At 37.7% G+C, this 19,808-nt stretch overlaps 1 protein-coding gene across 1 annotated transcript in view; it reads right to left on the reverse strand.

Annotated features, from left to right (window-relative positions):
* The window catches only part of LOC124158797 (laminin subunit alpha-like), a 129,280-nt gene that overhangs the window by 81,645 nt on the left and 27,827 nt on the right, over positions 1 to 19,808 (reverse strand). The window contains exons 13-20 of the mRNA XM_046534115.1: positions 18,638 to 18,802; positions 15,510 to 15,668; positions 12,372 to 12,628; positions 11,254 to 11,532; positions 7,933 to 8,148; positions 3,192 to 3,366; positions 1,714 to 1,844; positions 1,481 to 1,633 (exon numbers count right to left, since the gene is read on the reverse strand). Coding sequence (XP_046390071.1) covers positions 1,481 to 1,633; positions 1,714 to 1,844; positions 3,192 to 3,366; positions 7,933 to 8,148; positions 11,254 to 11,532; positions 12,372 to 12,628; positions 15,510 to 15,668; positions 18,638 to 18,802 — 1,535 coding nt within the window. The remainder of the gene's footprint in view (positions 1 to 1,480; positions 1,634 to 1,713; positions 1,845 to 3,191; positions 3,367 to 7,932; positions 8,149 to 11,253; positions 11,533 to 12,371; positions 12,629 to 15,509; positions 15,669 to 18,637; positions 18,803 to 19,808) is intronic.

Here is a 19,808-nt window from a genome sequence, read left to right on the forward strand (position 1 = left end):
ATGAAAATATTTAACCACTGAAAGTTGATTAACTCCCCAGAAATACTAAAACAGAGAGCTAAGTTGGGATGAGATAAATTAATTGACTGAGCATTGATGATATTCTTCAAGCATTACTCTGGCAATGGGCTCCATCAGAATAACCTCAGTGAACTAAAGAGCAGTCAGAAGAACATTATTCTACCAAAAGGCCCAGAAAAATGCCTAAAACATGCTTAAAGACGCTTATACATGAGCCAAAAAGCAAGTAATTTTGATATAGTATTGTTGATGCAGATCCATCAATATTATTTTATTTAGGTACCATACGTTCAGACAAGTTCAGAAGTTTTTTATATGCATAGAATATGCATAGAACATGCATAGAATATCTACACATAGCCAAACATGCCAATAAGCGTGAAAATGGAAATTAAATATCCTTCAACCCTAAGAAACCTTATGCAAAGGAATAAAGAGTTGTTGGCTGCTTCAGAGAGAGTATTCAAAATATTGACTCAAAAAATGTACACACACAAAAAGAAATAATGCAGCTTTTGAAGGATCTTCTGTACATATTATTAAATTCCAAAGTACTAGTCTCTGCTCATTTCATCTTTGCTGTGAGCTGGTGTGGCTTAAGCAAGTGGGGGTGAGGGGAGTGAAAGTTTCTCGGCGTGTGAATTTCCCTTTGGCAATCAGCAGACAGCAGGCATGGCCTAGCGCTTCAGAAATTCAGTCAATCTTGATCAATTGAGTCAATCTTGATCTTGATCAATTCAGTCAATGAATCTTCCCGTGGAGCAGTGTTACCCAACCTCACATGTTCTCCTTGTATGTCTTCACGTATGCTTTACACCAATGGTGTCGCATGCTGAGCTGACAATGTGGCTTCTTTACAAAGGGATTATCCTCAATACCATCCAATAGAGTAGGTACATATATTGTCTCGGTGCCAGGGCCAAAATACCTGTGGCCACCCATGACTCACACGTTTCCAGTGACAAACTATGGTGGCTATTTACATTTGGCAACATTAAGTTCGCCCCTGCCCTCTCTCTCGGTACTACCTCTTCCCCATTAGAGAAGCTCTACGAGAGTGTCTGGGCTCTCACAAAAGCTCACTTGCAAACATAAAGTGATCAGATCATAACCAAAGAGAAGAGAGACTTCTTTTCACCAGTACAAAGTTTCACTCAAATTTTGCTCTGCAAACTATTGGGATCAACTGCAACTAGAAGCCGCAGACCCAGCGCTGTTATGCATAATATGATACACTCTATCTTTTATGTCCGAAGTTATGATTACATTGTACAGCAAAGAGAAAGTCAGAAGGAAATAAAATACAGCCATCATCTGGTAAGATCGCCTGAATCCATTGAGTGGTGTCCGAACTCGCTCCAACTTATGATACGTAAAACTACTATTACCAGAGCACATTGGGTAGTTATCGAAAGTATATCTCTTTCTTCCTTTAAATTATTAAATTATATTGACTCACCTTTTTTGAATGAGTATAACTGTCCAAAGGTGCTGACAAGCATTTTCCATTCACCTTTATGCAAGCTGGTTTGGGCTCAATGTAGTTTAAGGACCATTTTTTGAGTGGTATGGCAACAATTGATATTATATCCAGGAATCCATCACCAACCCACTGGAATGAATTATATAAGCAATAGACAGTTATCGTTTCACAGTAAATCCAAAACCATCCATTTGAAGCATTGTACTTACTGATAGAGATAAATTAACTTCTCCCCTTGAGAAACGAAAAATCTTGATGGCTCCACCGCCATCTTGAAATACTTCTCGGCACAGAGAAGAATAATGACAGGAGTAAAGAGTTGCCTTCCCATGATTTTTCCCTGAAATGTTTCATAAAAAATGATGGATTTCCTTGAGAGTCATAAAATCATATCCCTTCACCAATAAGAAATTTCAATTTGGCAAGTCACCTGAACATGATTTCTTCAATGCAGTTGCCTACATTTTCCAAGACTAAAAAGCAAAAATATGGTAAGGGAAAATTTTTTTATTTGAGCAGATCCTTAGACACAGTAAACCATGACATTTTACTTTGGAAATGGGAATCAAGAGTAGGGCTCCTTCATTTTTGGAGATGCAAATTTTCATGATTTTATGCGTAGTTCAGTTTAAGAGATATTTAGAGTTTTTGGCTTCAATAACAACTTCTCCCAAGATTTAGAAAGGTTTATCCATCATACTGTTTCTATATGAATTTCAAACCAATACTAACCATTTTTTTTCACTAATTCCACAATATATGTTCGAGCCATGGATTAAAATAGTTTATTCTAATGCATTTGACACCAGAAGACGGAAACCTGAGAGCACATTACAGTTAGCAGTATACCAAATTTTAACCCAATGTAAACGTCTATGTCTGGTATACAGCAAACCTGATGGTTTCCCTAATACTAAACATCTATCATTTGTCCTCATCAGGTCTACATTTGGTTTAGACTAGGGGCAAATATGGCTCTCTTTTGGTTTACTGGTAACGTATAATTTAGGTCTACGATTATACCAAATGTAGACATAAAATATTTTTTACAAAAATATCCATTTCAACAAACAGTAAGCATTGACCCTTTTGGGATAGTCAATGTTTTGGTCAAAGTTTGCATGGCTTGTCCTACCCAAGCACCCCCATTCCGATCTCACTTCGCTCCACGCTCGAAACCAGTGGTGGTCCCTCCAGATATTTACAACCTCCTTAAGTACAATTAGTAGTGACTGACAGATGCAACCAGTTGAAGGAAGAAAGTGTTGAAACTTGTTCAGTGTTGATGTTCACCTAGTGTAGATGATATTCAGGCTACTAATATCATTTTTAATCATATCCTATACATCTTTTTCCATAATTTAGTATTGTTCTACCCCATAATTATTATGGGGTAGAACAATACTACAAATGAAATTATGCCAAGGTTTATTACATTTGTATATCTTTTTGAACCAAAAGTACTTTTGGTTCAAAAAGATATATGTACATATGTAATAAACTTGTAAGCATGGCATATTAAGAAATGAACTCATAGGTTGTTAAGTCTTAATATAAATATTTTTGAATTCAGAATGCTGAGAGAAATCAATAAAATTATTAGGAAAAAGGTATTGCCCTCACCGTATTTGAATATTAAAATAAAACCAATGATAAGATTTCTAGAGGAAAGATAGTCTCTCATTACCTCTGCCAGAAGATGACTCAAGGTCTATAACAAATTCTGAAGTGTTACTAGCAGGAGTATAATATATGATAACTAAAACATATTCTCCATGCTTGGGTAGTTCCAACCTCAATTTCAAACTGTGATTATGTGATTCCATCAGGGGGGAGTGAAGTTTAACAGAATCTTCTAAAGCCTGCAAGAGAAATAAAAGATATGAAACAAAATTAAGAGCAGCATAAAATTATCGAATTGCTTTGCACTTCAATTGAAGATCCTATGATGGTGATGATGATCTATCAACAATTTTTTTCATTTCAATGCCCATATAAAAATATAGAAAATATACATAGAGATATATTTTGGTAAGCAGAATTAGTCACTATATTTTTTAGCATCAGTAGAATGATTACCTCAGGGAACTCCCGATTATCTGGCCTAATGATGGAGAGAGTCAGTACAAATAATTGGAAAACATGGATAATCCAAACTTTCGCTTATATTTCTTGTTACTTTCATAATTTATGTCAATCAAATAAGATATTATAATTATTTATGTACAAATTTTGCTGTTTCAGATTGCTTCCCGGACTCATTGAGAGCTTTTTTTAACCTGACTGTGATCTTTTTAGCAGTGATAATATGAATATCCTGGCATTCCCAATTCTCCATTTACTCCAGCAAACTTTCTATATAAGGGGGCACCTGGCAGTGACTCATGTAATCTCTACTTCCTTTCTCTCTGCATCCACTCCCCTACTGCCTTCACTTCTACTATTCCCTACCTCTCCAGTTTGACCTTGACTTGCCACAGCGCAAACATGCCAGAGCGCGACATTATCTCCAGCTCCCTTAAGACTGTGTTCATCCACATGCAAGGCCATGGCAATAAACGTACATTTGTGATATGAAATATACACTTGAAGATCATAAATATAATTTTTCTTAATTTACGATTGGTTAACGTTTTAAGAACCTTAAAAAATTAATCAAGAGTTTTTTTCCCACTGTGCATTGTCTACTGCAATGCTAGAGCAAACACACAAGTAAACTTGAAACATTCCTTGCTAGCAAGTAAATGAAGTACAGTAGAACCCCGTATTTGCGTTATCGGAATTTACGTTTTCCCGCAAATTGCAAGTTTTTTTCTGGGTCCCGTCATATTTCCTATCTCTCCAATGTAAATAGAACCCTGTATTTACGCCGTGTTTTTTTCGTTTTCCCGCCATGTGCATCACGACGTGCCGGCTAAAAAAAATTATTTACCTACTTTAAACAATAAATCGTGCATATCAGCTCTTAAAAACTATCTTTTGGCTTCCTTTCGCGCATTTGTATTTAAAAATCCAAGAGAAAGAAACGCAATGAGAACTATTTTCGGGAAGAATTTGAATGTGGCGGGACAGAACGCCACTAACGTCGGAAAGTTGAACTACGTCATCTCGTTTTCTGCCAGCGGCGAAAAGATTCACGATATGAAAGTATGGTGTATTGAGCAGTCGCGCTATGTATTAATTATAACGCAAGAACTCCTGAAGGAATGTTGACAATAATCATGTAGTCGATAATTTGATACGAGAGTTTGAAAGGAAACCAGACGTGATAAATGCCGGAACTATATAACTTGTCATCATTTGCGCTGACTTCATTCAACAGTTGCGTAGCGTAGATGGGTTAATTAAATACTTAAAAAACTTATTTAAACTTGAATAATCCCATTCACATAGCAGCGTATCGCAAACAACTGTAACTTTAAAAAATTATGAAGTCGCACGACCGTTAGTACTACGCACTTGATCGCCGAGGAGTAGTTCAGACACTCGTGTGTTGGCAAGTTATTCTCAATTATAGTACGGGAAATAGAATTTATCCTGCTTGAAAATGGAAATTCGAGGTGAAAAACGGACATTTTTAATTGACGAGAAAATGAAAATTTTAGAGCTAGTTGATTCCCACACCGGAACACGCATCGATTCAAACAAATTCGTGGTGAAAAATCGCGATGCCATTGTAAAATATGCAAACCAGTGCGGAAATTTATCAAAAAAGAGAGTATATGTGAAGAATTCTAGGTAAGAAGAAATAGAATGAATTCTAAAAGAGTAGTTTTTAGGTGCAAGATAACAAATGTTCCTGCAAATGGTGTCATCTAAAGGCCTGTTTACATAGTAAATTAACCCGTACAAGTTAATATCTAAATTATGAACATGAAAATGCATCGTGTATTCACCCAACTAGTGCGTATGCATGAACAGAAAATAGAACCTGTTCAAATTTTGTTCATGCATTCATAGTCGTATTTAGGGGCGGGGGATGTGCCCCACCCAGATGCTTAAAAAATAGACAAAATTTGAATACGGTTATCACAGGAGGATCTATGGGGGGGCATGTGCCCCCCCAGACACTTTAAAAATATGCAAGATTTTTAATACGGTCCAGTTATCATTGCGTTCGTTTTGTATAACGTGGTATCATTGTGCCCCCCTCCAGAACAAAATCCTGGATATGTCCTTGCTTGTGCCCCCCAGAAAGAAATCCTGGATCCGTCCCTGATGGTCATCATTACGTTCGCTTTATTTTGTGTTTTACTCAAGGAGGCTCAATCATTTCATTCAATGAGAATAACTTTGATATAAAAATATGTAAAGAGAATTTAGTAAAGTCATTGTTATATGTTATATCTTGTTTTTAATCTCAATTAAGATAAGATCTTTTGCCTGTCAGACCCTCTGTGCCCCTCCCAGAAAGAAAAATCCTGGATCTGCCCCTGCCTACATTCGTACATTTCCTGTCCCGTTCCGGTCCACAAAAATCATTCATGCAAGCAGACATTATGTATCGTGTAAACAGGCCCAAAGGCCCTTGAGAAAAAGTATTTCCCCAGAAGATTGGGAATCAAAGATTCCACGGCATCTATAATGGTTGGTTGGATAGATTCAAAAATAGGTACAGTCTTGTATACAAGATGGTGAGTGGTGAAAGCAAAGATGTTAACTTAGAGACAGCAACTCAGTGGAAAGAATCTGAATATATTAGACTTCTGGATGTTACAGCCCAAAAGATGTTTTTAATGCAGACAAAACAGGATTATTTTTTAATTTTTGTTGCCAGCTGTGTTTCAGAGGGAAGCAATGTTATGGAATAATGCTTAGTGAACAATTAAAAAATGAACATTTCCAAAGCCAGTATGTGAATAAAAGTGAAAATTCTCTATTTCCCACAATTTGCATTTTCCCGCAATTTACACTTTTTTTCTTGGGTCCCTAGAAAAGTGTAAATAAGGGGTTTTACTTTAATTCCATTTTACAAAGGTAATTTCAATGGAAATAATTAGTCGGGTGTAGCCTTGCATTGAAATGCAATAATCTGGGTGTTCTCATATCTGATTTTATTTTTTATAAAGATTCTAGAAAACTTTGAAGAGGTGTGATACTTAAGCATGGATTGTTAACATATGTCAGAAGTGTTGTGTTGGCAGTTTTTTTTCTTTATATGCTAGCATTGCTGGGCATTTATTTTTGATTCTTGTTTGTTTCTTCTAACGTTATTTTTCCCGCACTGAAATGGTGGTCGTCAGTTGACGCTGTGTGATGTAACAAGGTGAAGTCCCAAATATATTTCGTTTATCACGCAATCTCTCACCCTTTTTATGCCACTGCTTACCTGAGCCATGTTGTGAATGTATTATGAACTTCACTTATTTACGTTATTCATTTGTGTATGGGTGTGAGCATGTCATCGCCAAGCATATGATTTCCGTATTTCCGTTATTCTGTCTCGTGATCTTGAAATAAAACGTGTTATTAACCCTATTGCTGCTGTTCAATCTCCGAAAATCTTCTCCTCACATGGGGCGAAAAGGTTAAAATGCGTTTCGTGGGCCCATGGAGCAGGTACTTCAATAATGAGCGTGGTACACCCTCCAAAGGGTCGTTAATCCGGAACCCTTTCCTCAACGAGCTCACCCATGCAGGACCATCTCATTGACCCTCCGAGCGGGGGCCTCCCTCCCAAAAAGAGTGACTGCTGTGACTGCTCTGACTGAAATTTGAAAATCAACCTATCAATCCGATCATCAAAAAATGATTGTTTACATCGCACTCCTGCCAATCAAGCAATCAAGTACGTCTTCGAAGCGTGTTTCTGCTATGAAAAATAATTATTTTGTTAACTTTGCTAAAAATGTGGCTGCGTACCACCGGAAAATTGACAAAATCGTTATTTTTCATCGCAGAAACACGGTTCAAAGACGTACTTGATTGCTAGATTGGCAGGAGTGCAATGAAAACAATCATTTTTTGATGACCGCATTGATTGGTTGATTTTCAAATTTCAGTCACAGCGGTCACTTTTCGGGAGGGAGGCCCCTGACTGGTAGGGTCGATGAGACAGTCCCGCATGGGTGAGCTCGTTGAGGAAAGGGTCCCGGGTTAGGGGCCCTTGGAAGTGCTTTTGCGAAAGTGCATGGCAGGCAGGGAGAAAAAGTACATTCACAGAAGTCTGCCATGTGAACATACTAGGTACGTTCACAGCAGTGAAAGGGTTAAGAGCCATGCAAGTTTTCATTGCTGACCAGTATTCAACAGACCTAACATGGATAATCCATAGCTGGACAATCAGGAGTCTGCTGTATCTCCATTAAATAAAAGATAGGTTGAACTTATAACTAAATGACTGACCTGCAGAACCAGCAATCCAGCACTAACTGAGGGTTAACAAGGATTCATGCAAAGCATATTATGCCACTAATTATGATATTTACCTTCTCATCATCAAAGCAGTCTCGTAGGTGTAGTCTGCCTTTTAACGAGTCAGGTTTCTCAACAGCCATATGAAATTGTGAAACTTTTGGATAACAAAAGTGTTTGCAAAGGCTAAGTTCTCCCTTGTTCAGTTCTTCCAAAGTGCAAGGGTTATTCACACTTTGTCTAAGATCTGTAGCTTCATAATAATCCAATGGTATCATGACAATATAGTCCTGTAAAAAATTTGATAACGTCATCAGTGGTAATTATACGGTTCCAGAATTTATTCGAGTAATGATTTGGCTGGTCCTCAGTGCCTCCTCCATAAACGTTAATGATATCAATGTCATGTAAAATAACGTGACAACAGAAAAATAATGGCTTCATCACTCAAATTTGAAACTTGATTTCCTTATATACCTTCAAGCACTTTTTAGACCATAGCACATTTAAACATTTCCCAAGGTGAAAAAAACTGCAATTGACAATTGTCAAAACGAATGAATGGAAATTTAAAGTTGATTTTCAAGCTGACCATGGTAGTTAAGAAAGCTGATTAGCTGTACCTCAAAATTAATAAAAACAATTTAATAATGGAATTTTTATATAATTATTAGAGATGTGCAAATAGTATCCGAGAATACTCGAATACCTTGAATACTAGAAAGTATTCGATATTCACGATCTCGAATAATTATGTTAAAGGTACAACCTCGAATACCTCGTATACTTTCAATTTTGCGCCATACACTGTCACACGCACATCATTTTTAGTTGACTCGGAAAAATTTAGAGAACCTTAGTAGTTAAGTGCATGTACCTCCGCTTTACGCAAGTTGACAAACTACATCAAATTCGCGGATTAGAGCAGCGAAAAGAGTTCAACGTGGGAAACTGAAAATGATCGGGTGAAAAAATCCGAAAATCCCTGGTTTCCCCCACTAGGAGAACCTCAGTGCTGTGGAATAGTAACTACGTAGCACAATTCCCAAAATCCGCTACCCCCTCCATCCAACAGCCCTCGGCCCCTCCTCCGATGCTTTCCCCCTCTCCAAAATCAAACAAAAGGCCCCAGCTTGCTGAGGGATCTTATTACGAAGACCATAAATCAAAAGCTTCAAAAGAAAATATCAAGTTACAGGAGATTAATAGAATTGTGTTTCACCCTTCCCTCTTTCTCCTTCACTGACCTTTTCTGCCTACCTGCTTTGTAGTTCCCCATTTCTGGAGGTCAACTGCTGAATGAGTCATCTATTACCCCAAACGGTGTCTAACAATGACTTTTGGCAATTGATACTACACCTTCATTGGATTGAAATATTAGTAATGTGCGCGTAATTTAAAAAAGAATAAGACCAAACATGACGCATTTCTGACTTTATTAAAGCATTTTACGCAAGGAAATAAATGTCAAAATACGACAGGGATTTAGCATTCTGGTGAAACTCGATAATCTCTCAACTGAACTCCTCAGAAGTTGATGCTGTATTTTTATCCGAAAACATATATCAAGTTACAATTTATGAGTTATGCTATAAATCTCCATTGTCTCAGACATAGATGAAGGGATATTTTCTCAAGATATTTGGTTTCTCCCTGCTAGCAATTCGAATTCGTCTGCTTATCTCGTGAGAACTTGATGGACTGAAAATAATTGAAGAAGAAGAAAATCCGGTGGAGAAGCGCATGCATTTTGCAAAACGCCTCGGAATGTCTGCTAGCACTTGACAGTAGGAGTGGGGGTAAAGTGAGCTGCCTGTTGAAAATAAGAAGTTGGATGAAGTATCAGATGGGCGTGCCGCTGAAATGGTGTTTGGTAGATAAGAATGTATACATCAGAGAGAAATCCACCAACCCATTTTACTTAATTGGAATGATATTACTAATGGAACAGTGTAAGGATGAATAAAATATCCCTCAGAAAGCTGTAAAACTCACCATTTTGAACTACAGTGAGCCCTCGTTCTACGTCACCCCGTTTAACGTCATTTCGCGATAACGTCACGAAAATTTTGAGACCGTCATTCATTTATCGCACCTTCGCTTCGTGATAACCTCAAGGCCTTTAAATTTTGCGCTAGAAAAAAACACGAAGCGGCGGGCGTTACAGGTTGTTCGTTTTGCGGGCGGTAATACAGTCAGTGTAAACAAAGTGTAAAATGGTGAGTTTATTGTAAATTGCGATTACGGTTTTAGCAAATTTTCTGTTAAACCTTAGGTAGGTGCGCAAGGCTTTACTTGACATAATGGTTTTCAGGAACCTAAAAAGTTATTTAAAGGAATTTTTCCGTGTAGAACTCGGGAGTTTTTGTCGTCACTTTTTTCGCCGTGTTCACAATAATTTTGGTTCCTGTAACTGCGACGATGTTTAAGCGATGATGATGCCCAGGCGACGCTCGCCCGGGCGACCACCATAGCGAAGCCGATAAGCAAATGTAGGAAGATACAAAAATGGAGAAGGATTTTTCGTCACTGCTGCTATTGCCATCGATGAAGACAGGAACACGTATTTATGCCATAGTTTGGTATTCCCATCGTAAAAAATGCCCCAGATATTATGCGCTAAAATTTTTTCACATAGGAATTGTGAGGTCTAGGAGCCGATATTCACTTTTTACATTGTTTCTTATGGGATATTATGTTTCGATTAACGTCATTTCATTTATCGTCACATTTTTCAGGAACGGTAAGTGACGTTAAACGAGGACTCACTGTATTTATCTTTAAAATTCCTACTATTAATCTCGCACCTACCAATTATCCTGGTGGGTATACCATCCCCCCACACACCCCGGTGTTAGTTGCACCGAAATCCCCCCCCAGCCTTAATTCCTAGTCTCGCCCCTGCCCTTACGATATTTGGAAGAGATGTTAGTTCAATCAACTATACGCCCAAATTGTTTCCATAAAATTAAAATATTCCATTAATCAGCTATATTCCTGTTTGAATCCTGTAAAGGAAATCACATTCACTCGCCAAAATCTTGGGTTTCCTGCTGCATAGGCAACCTAGTCCAACATTCCCGCATTCATCGTTTTTTTCGTCCATCCACTTGAAAAACTATAGATTGAGTTTCCACAGTGTACCTTTTTATTTATGCATTTATCAAGTGAAATAGAAGAAGAAACGTATGTTTAATAGGCTTAGCGCAATTTTAGTATTCGAGGTATTCGAATATTCGAGCAATGAATTAATATTCGAATTCAATATTCAAGTTCAAGAAATCTGCTACTGGACCCATCTCTAGTGATTATACATTCCTTCAAACTATAATCATCATCTTTTTGAGATTTAGACTGCCACAAAATTATTCATCTAGCATGTAACATTTACTCACCAGGAGTAATTGAGACTCAGTTTTGACTTTAACCAACCATTCTCCATTTTTCATAAGCATCGGTGAAGACAAATTCTGAGAAGGATCAATCACCGTTACAAAAGTTGGTTTGGTCATAGGTTCAAGCATCACTTGGAAAATCCTCTTATGATCAGTCAAAGTCCTCTCTTGTGAAACAGTTATAGTCACTAATACTGGATGCTCTTCAAGATTAAAGCAATGAAATATCACCTTGTATTTACTCGACTTTTGTACATCAATACTAAGAGTAATTTCACCCTGAAAATTAACAATGGGAATATATGATTAGAAGTTACGTACATGATCATTCTCTTTTAAACTTCAACCCTAAACACAATTTAAGATTAGAACGGAAAAAGTACAAAGAAATCTCATTCATTAGCAAAGGAGTCCTCCTGGAAATATAAAACTGTCCAAACCAATCCTGTCTTACATCAAGAAAGCTAATTATTAATGAACTTCACTAAAATCAATAGCAATTATATATTACACATGTTATCTCTTTGTTCTTAATGCCACCGACAGCTTATTAGGTGAAGTAAGAGTGAACATATGAAAATGTCAACTATCACAAAATGTGGAATTAATATGACTTCAAATTAAGTCTTTGACCTACTATGTTAATATAGTATATACATGGGTAAAGCTCTGACTAGATAATGACATGTCCATCAATTGGCAATTTTCCAGTTGGCTCAGCAAGTGAAGTACCCACCTCAGCCACAGCGGGCAAAGCAGGAGACAGAGGAAATAAGCACGACATACTGAGAGACATTGTTGGTTGCCATGGCTACTAACTGCAAGGTGATGCGCTTTTGATAGCATAGCCATGGACAATTGACAAACCACTAGTGCTGTGTGACAGTATCATATGAATACCCATAAAACAAAAACAGTAGTTTTAAGGTTGATGATGGATAAATCAAGGAAATGCAAAAATAAATACAAAATACAGATAGAATTTAAACTCAGCATTAAAGTGCGAGGCATGCAAAGAGATATTCCACATTCCATATTATGTACCTACTTCACCATGCCTGACAATAGTTTTGCTAAATGCTAAAATGAGTAGCATAATCGTATTTTCTGTTTCTTACCTGGACGAGGGAGAAATCTACATATCCTTTCCATGAGTAGGCAGGAAACTTAGTTTCATTAAAGCTGAACTGAACATCTTCCTTATTATGCATTTTTCCCATCTCTGCTTCATATTGGAATTGATGAAGAGTAGGGAAGTAATAGCCATCAGCAGGATTTGAACATTTTTTCCCCTCAATATTTGGCTTACAATGACATTGCCCAGAGGAATGATCACAGCTAGCATTAACTGAACCTCCAACACTGCATCCACAATCTGCAAATATAAATTTTATAGAGGACTATATTAAAATGGCTTGGAATAGCATACTTTCCTCTTTATCAATTAAAATTTCCTCGGATCAAACAAGCCAAGTCCGTTAAGTTTCACCACCAGATCTCGTTCAAATTTTGCTAGGTTACAGAAAAGGATTTCCATGACGGAAAGTACCAGAAAACACTTAAATTTATGCAACCCGCATCACAAAAAAATGGGCCCTTCCACTATGTTGCTAGGATGAAATCGCAGAAGCCTCTCGCAGTGTATTATTATGATGCGGGATGCATAAATTTAGGCGTTTTCTGGTACTTTCCATCACTAATAGCATCGGCAGCTGAAACAAAAACAATGATCGTGGGTATGTATTTCCTAAAACCAAACAAAATTTGAACGAGATCTGGTGGTGACACTTGAGGAACTTCCCTTGAAAGTCACTGTGAAAGCCACGTCAGCTTTACCAAATAATTCATCAAAGCAAATAAAATGAAGGTAAGATAAAGATGACTACACATCTACCATTATCACCAAGTTTGGAGCACATAAGGGTCAGAGAGGAATTCAATTACGCAGAAGCTAGGCTCTGCCTACTGCATTCCGGCTTGAAGCCATTCACAATGTATGTAAAATGATTAGAGATGTGGGAATAGTATCTGCGAATACTCGAATACCTCGAATACTAGAAAGTATTCGATATTCGAGATCTCGAATAATTATGCCAAAGGTACCGTCTCGAATACCTCGAATACTTTGAATTTCGCGTCACACACTGTCGCTCACACGTCGTTGGTAGTTGACTCGGAAAAATTGAGAGAACTCTATTCTTTTAGTGCATGCAGTGCCGTTTTAGGCAAGTTGACGAACTACATCAAATTCGCGTGTTAGAGCGGTGAAAAGATTTCGACGTAGGGAACCGAAATTGATCGGGTGAAAAAATCCGAAATCCCAGGTGTCAGGAGAACCTCAGTGCCGTGGGATAGCAACATTGGCGTATTTCCCACGATCCGCTATCCCCCTTCATTCAGCATTCACTCTGACGACTTCCTCTTCTCCGAAATCAAAGAAAAGGTCCCAGCTCGCCCAGGGATCGTATTACGAAGACCTTAGCTTCGAAAAAATATGAAGTTACCGGAAAATAATAGAATCGCGTTTCACCCTTCCCTCTTTCTCCTCCACTGACCATTTTCCCGGATCCATCGCTTGATAAAAATAAGACGAGGTGTTTACAATGTGTCATTTATGTCTAATAACGACAGGCACTTACTTTGATTCTTCCCCTGGAGATGAAACTACCATAAGGAGAAACTCAGTGCCGTGGGATAGTAACATTGGTGCATTTCCCACGATCCGCTATCCCCCTCCATTCAGCACTCGCCTCACTCACTCTGACGATTTCCTCTTCTTCGAAAGCAAACAAAAGGTTCCAGCTCGTGCAGGGATAGTATTACGAAGACCTTAGCTTCGAAAAAATATCGAGTTACGCGAGAAAAATAAAAACGTGTCTCACCCACTGACCTTTTTCTACCAACCTGCTTCGAATTTCCCCCTTTCTGGAGGTCAACTGCTGCATGAGTCATCTATTAGCCAAAACGTTGTCTAACAATGACTTTAGGCATTTGATTTTACACTTTTATTGGATTGAAATATCAGTAATATGCGCGTAATTTAAGAAAGAATAAAACCAAACACGACATATTTCTGACTTTATTTAAGCATTTTACGCAGGAAAATAAATGCCGGAAAGACGAAGAAATAGATAGATAGATAGATAATGCTTAAATAGGGTGCTTTCCTATTATTTTTTTATTGCCTAAATCGAAATATTAATACTCCTGGAATACGTATTTAACACTTATAGATTTTTATAAGACGATATTTATTTTTCGCGATTAAATTAAAAGTGAAAATTTTCAAGCGCGCGGGTAAGTATGAATGCCGGGAAAAACTCCGCGTGACGTCGTTCTGCTTCCCGCTGCCGCGAGTGAGTTGACCTTGAGGCGAGGCTCTGAGCGCTAATACGACACAGGGTGCTAGGAGGTAGACGAGTACCATGCTAGCAGGTAGCGCTAGGCTTAAATAAGGATTATTAATACCTTATCAAACGAAGAAAACTTTCCGACCTTAGTCAGTTGTAATAAGTGATTATTAAGACATGTTTCCCTTAGCTCTGTGCCTCACGCATGCATTGGTAACCTCAGACGATGTAAAACTCCTATCCTCTCGTGTAGAAACAAGGTCCCTGTGATGTCACGTGGAGTGGCATCGCATGGGCGCCAATCTGGCCTTTTTCAAATGAGGATAAAATTTACCATTGCCATTGGTCTAAACCGGTATTTCTAGAACCAAATAATTTGTATATTATGAATACATCAATGGTGGGTAACGAATCACAATCAATGCCTTTCGATTTCTTTAATGAAGGAAACTACCCTATTGTTTACATCAAATTAAAATATTCCATTAATCAGCTAAACTCCTGTTTGAATCCTTTAAAGGCAATCACAATTACTCGCCAAAATCTCGGGTTTCCCGCTGCATGGGCGACCCAGTCAAACATTTTCACATTCATCGTTTAGTATTCGAGGTATTCGAAATTCGAGGTATTCGAATATTCGAGCAATGATTTGATATTCGAATTCGATATTCGAATTCGAGAAATCTACTATTCGACCCATCCCTAAAAATGATTAAATTTAATCTCATAATTCTACATTTATTTTACAAATGTAGTTCACTTCGTACACAAATCCAAGATGAGTTTTGAAGATTTCAGTCAAAATTTACTAAAAAGGCAACTTTAAATTCCAATGCCCCAACATAGGCAACCTTGAACCAAAGAATAAAAGTCAATGTTTCCACAAAAAAATGTAGTTAACATTACCAGAACAACCAAGGAGATTATCAGCTCTCAAGTTATATGTTCCTTCACGGCATTGATGGCATCTTTGAGATTCTACTAAATACTTGCAGGGGCACTTTCCAGTATGCGGATCACATTGCCCAATGTGTCCTGCTACTCCAGGAATGTTGCAGTCACAATCTGTTGAAAATATGGAAATAAAACTTCTGTTATATATGCCATTAGATATAAGTAATTATACACTACAGTAAATTCCGGTTATTACGCGCCTCACTTTACCGCGGTTTCGGATATACCGCGGGTCTCACCATGTCCCCCGAGATGATTACATTGACCTTTTTTTTGAGGTAGGTAACTTTGTGGCGAATTTTATCTCGGCGTGACTACCGACGCGTCGCAACTTCAAGCGACTGTATTAACGCGGTTGGCGACGTATTCCATACATTGTTTCGTAGCCATAAAAAAAAACTCGGTAATGCCTGATCGGTCATTGTGTCTTGTGAACTCGAGCTGAAAAGTGTGTTGCACGGCTATAATAATTTTCGAGATTCTGGGAGATTGAGATAATTCTCATTCGTACGTCCGCACCGCGGCGCCCAAACCAAGGTAGGTACTCAATGCCCACAGGCTTCGAGCATTTAACAATGAATGGGCTGTTTTACCTTTGTCTTAATATGAATATGAAAATTACTTTTTTACGAAAATTTTCATTGATTTTAGGGTTAAAACGATGTCTGCCAAAAGGAAAACTTACACAATAAAAGAAAAGTTGGGCATAATCGACAGAGTGAAACGCGGTGATTCAAAATCAAGTTTATTCAGGGAGTTTGGTGTTCCTGAAGGAACTATTCGTGGTTGGATGAAAGAAGAAGATAAATTACGATCATTTGTTGATCAAGTGGATGACGAAATAGGACTTGATAGAAAAAAGGCTAGATTGAGTGCTGCTGGTGATGTGGATGAATGTTTGTTTACGTGGTTTGTTCAGAAGCGCAGTGAAGGTGTTCCATTATCCGGTCCACTTTTACAAGCACAGGCAATTAAATTAAATAAACAAATTGGTGGTGCTCATGATTTTGTTGCTTCTGCTGGCTGGCTATCGAGGTGGAAAATTCGCCACGGGATAGCGCAAGTTAACATGCAAGGAGAATCTCGTTCCAGTGACAGTGAAGCTGCTAGAGAATTCTGTGGGACTTTACGCAAGATGATTGATGAGGGTGAGTACACTGAAGAGCAATTGTATAACTGCGATGAAACCGCTCTCTTCTACAGATTGCTTCCAACAAAATCACTTGATATTAAGAAGTCGGCAAATAAATCCGGAATAAAAATGAGCAAAGAAAGAGTGACTTTATTACTGTGCGCGAACAAATCAGGAAGTCACAAGTTAAAACCCCTGTGTATTGGTAAAAATCGAAGTCCTCGGTGCTTCAAGCACGTTAATATGACAGCACTACCCATAAATTACAAAAACAGTCAGAATGCCTGGATGACTCGAGACATTTTTTTATCTTGGTTCAATGAAGATTTTGTTCCATCGGTTAAGAGCCACTTAAGATCAAAAAAGTTAGAAGAGAAGGCTCTACTTCTGTTAGATAACTGTCCGGCCCATCCGTCTTCTGAGCTCTTGATATCGAGGGATGGCAAAATAGTGGCTTCGTTTTTACCAAAAAATACGACAGCTCTTATTCAGCCCATGGATCAAGGGATAATTAGAGCATTTAAAGCCCATTATCGGCGGGAATTGCTCACTAGTGTCATAAATTCAGAACTGCAGGTACAAGAATATCTGAAAACAGTCACCCTGAAGAATATGGCTTATAATATTGGATTGGCATGGAAGAAAATAACTTCAGCTACAATCCTAAATTGCTGGTCAAAGTGCGAGTATACAGCGGGCGATAGCATGGAAGACGAAGACGAGTTTTTGGGTTTCACGGAAGAGGACGCACGTGAAGCTTCAGATGTTCTTTCTAATAAACTATTTGTGAGTGATCTCGAGGCCTGGGTTCGCGAAGACGAGGAAACTCCTGTATCGTCTTATAAGAGTGACGATGAAATTGTGGCTGCAGTCCAGAGCCGCGCAAAAACAGCTGCATCATCGGAAGATGAGAGCGAGAATGAAGAAGACGAATGTGAGGTCGAGATGCCAAAAACTGGCCATTTATTACATAATATAAGTGAATTGATGAATTGGTTGGAGGGACAAAGTGATTGCGATAGTATTCATTTGTTGCACTTGCAAAGCATAAAAAATTACGTGACAAAGAAACGCCATCAACTATCGCGGCAAAAGAAAATATCAGAGTATTTTAGTAACTCCCGTTAAAGTAGAGCGTCTAAATCATAAAATAAATATTTTAATAATGTATTACGCAAATAAATTGGCTATAAAAATTACCTTTAAGGGTTTTTTATTGCTTCCCACGTATTTTCCCGTTATAACGCGGTTGTCCGTTAACGCGGGTGTAAGCTATGTCCCCCTAGACCCGCGTTATAACCGAATTTTACTGTATCTTAAATGGAGTATTTTGTCCAAGGCTGAAAAATATATGCATACAACTACTATAAAATTTATACCTTGACCGTGATATGGGGGTTGCTTGGTTTACCTCATTAGCCTTAGCCAAAAAGGGGGGACTACACTTGGAGAAACAATATTTCGTAAAAATTCAAAACACATGGGAGACCATGAGGGTTCTTGTGACACATTGACATTTTTTTGAGGGGGTCAAAAAACTGTACTTGGTGGAGAAATAAAAATAAAATTAATATAATAAATAAATAAAAGTAAGAAAAAATGGCTAAAAAAGGACATCTGCAAACATTTGCTAAGAGAAATACTGATAATAAAAGGTCCATGAAGCATTAAGGGACTATCAGCTTTCCAGAAGGGAAATTTAAGTATGTATGGCAGAGAAGATTTTAAAAAGATTTTTGGAGTTTAAAAATTATTAATTTAAAAATGAACCATTGTAAATTGATCTCCTATGCCTAAAAATGGAATGAATAATTTGCAAAAAAGAATGGTGTAAAATGTAAATAAATAAATACTACCATCAAATTTTCAGATAATTCTCCTTCTAGGTTGATGACCAGCCCAAAATCTATTACGGTTGAGAATAAAATTTGAATCAACATTATATTACCTTCACATCCTTCTGGATTTGCTGCACTGAGATTCCAATGATTGTCCTTGCATTCATCACATACTTTACCCTTGACATTCTTTTTGCAAGGACAGAGTTCTCCAGTGGGAAGTTGCTTGCATCCAATGCTGTCCTTAATCACTCCTTTAGGATTACAGTTGCAAGCTAAAAGATTAGTTTTGATTTTAACTATACATCGATCCACATGACACACAACGTTTGAGAAATTATCGCACAAGGCACGTTTGAGATAGCTAATTTTTATACTCCTTACCAATGTTAAAGATGAAAATGAAATATAACTTTTTTGTGAATCAATCAATTATAACATTATTCTAGGAGATCTTTTGTAGAGAATGATTATATCTATGAATGTATTATTGGAAATCAATGCATTACATTATCTCCAGACAACCATAATTACAGCTTCTAATAACAACAATGATGGGAAATAATAGGAGCATTCCATTAATGTCTACAGTTAACCATGGTTTCATTATTTCATAAGACAGAAATGAAGATTATCCTCTAATGTATGTTCATACACCCTTGACAGAAGATCAAGGGAAAGAATTTAAAGAGGAGAGAAAGTGTATATTCTACAAGACAACTCAGATAATGAAAATACATGGACTCAAAACTAAATCACTAACGAGGTGAAAGCAGGAGGGGGAGAAATCTGCTAACCTGTCACATATAACTCCCAGCTAGCACATTATAAGTCATTGAGATAAGGTGAAAGGAAGAAATAAGGAAGTCGCTTCTCAAGTAAGCTTGTTATGGGTTTCTTACGGCCAGGGCGACAAACATCCAGAGTAATGGCAAAATGGATGCCAAACTTTCAGCACCTCCGTAGATGCTGTTATTATCCCATCGTTACAGAGTGTTCATTAAGGCCTTTATGCATTAAAACAATGTTTTTATTATTGGCGCTTCTATATTATGAGGAGAAATAACATCATACCACCATAATTTGAAAATCATTCACATTTATGAACTGATAGCTTAACGAAGGTCGTAAGAAAAACACAATTTCACAAGAATACCAACGTAGAATAATATAAAAATGCCGGAAGGAACATCTAATATACGTATTGTAGTCATCGGGTTATCAAACCATAATTTAAAATTCATAAATGTTAAAATGTATGGACCTTGAATAAATTCAGTT

Source organism: Ischnura elegans, chromosome 5, assembly GCF_921293095.1.
Source record: "Ischnura elegans chromosome 5, ioIscEleg1.1, whole genome shotgun sequence".
Classification (NCBI taxonomy): Eukaryota; Metazoa; Arthropoda; class Insecta; order Odonata; family Coenagrionidae; genus Ischnura; species Ischnura elegans.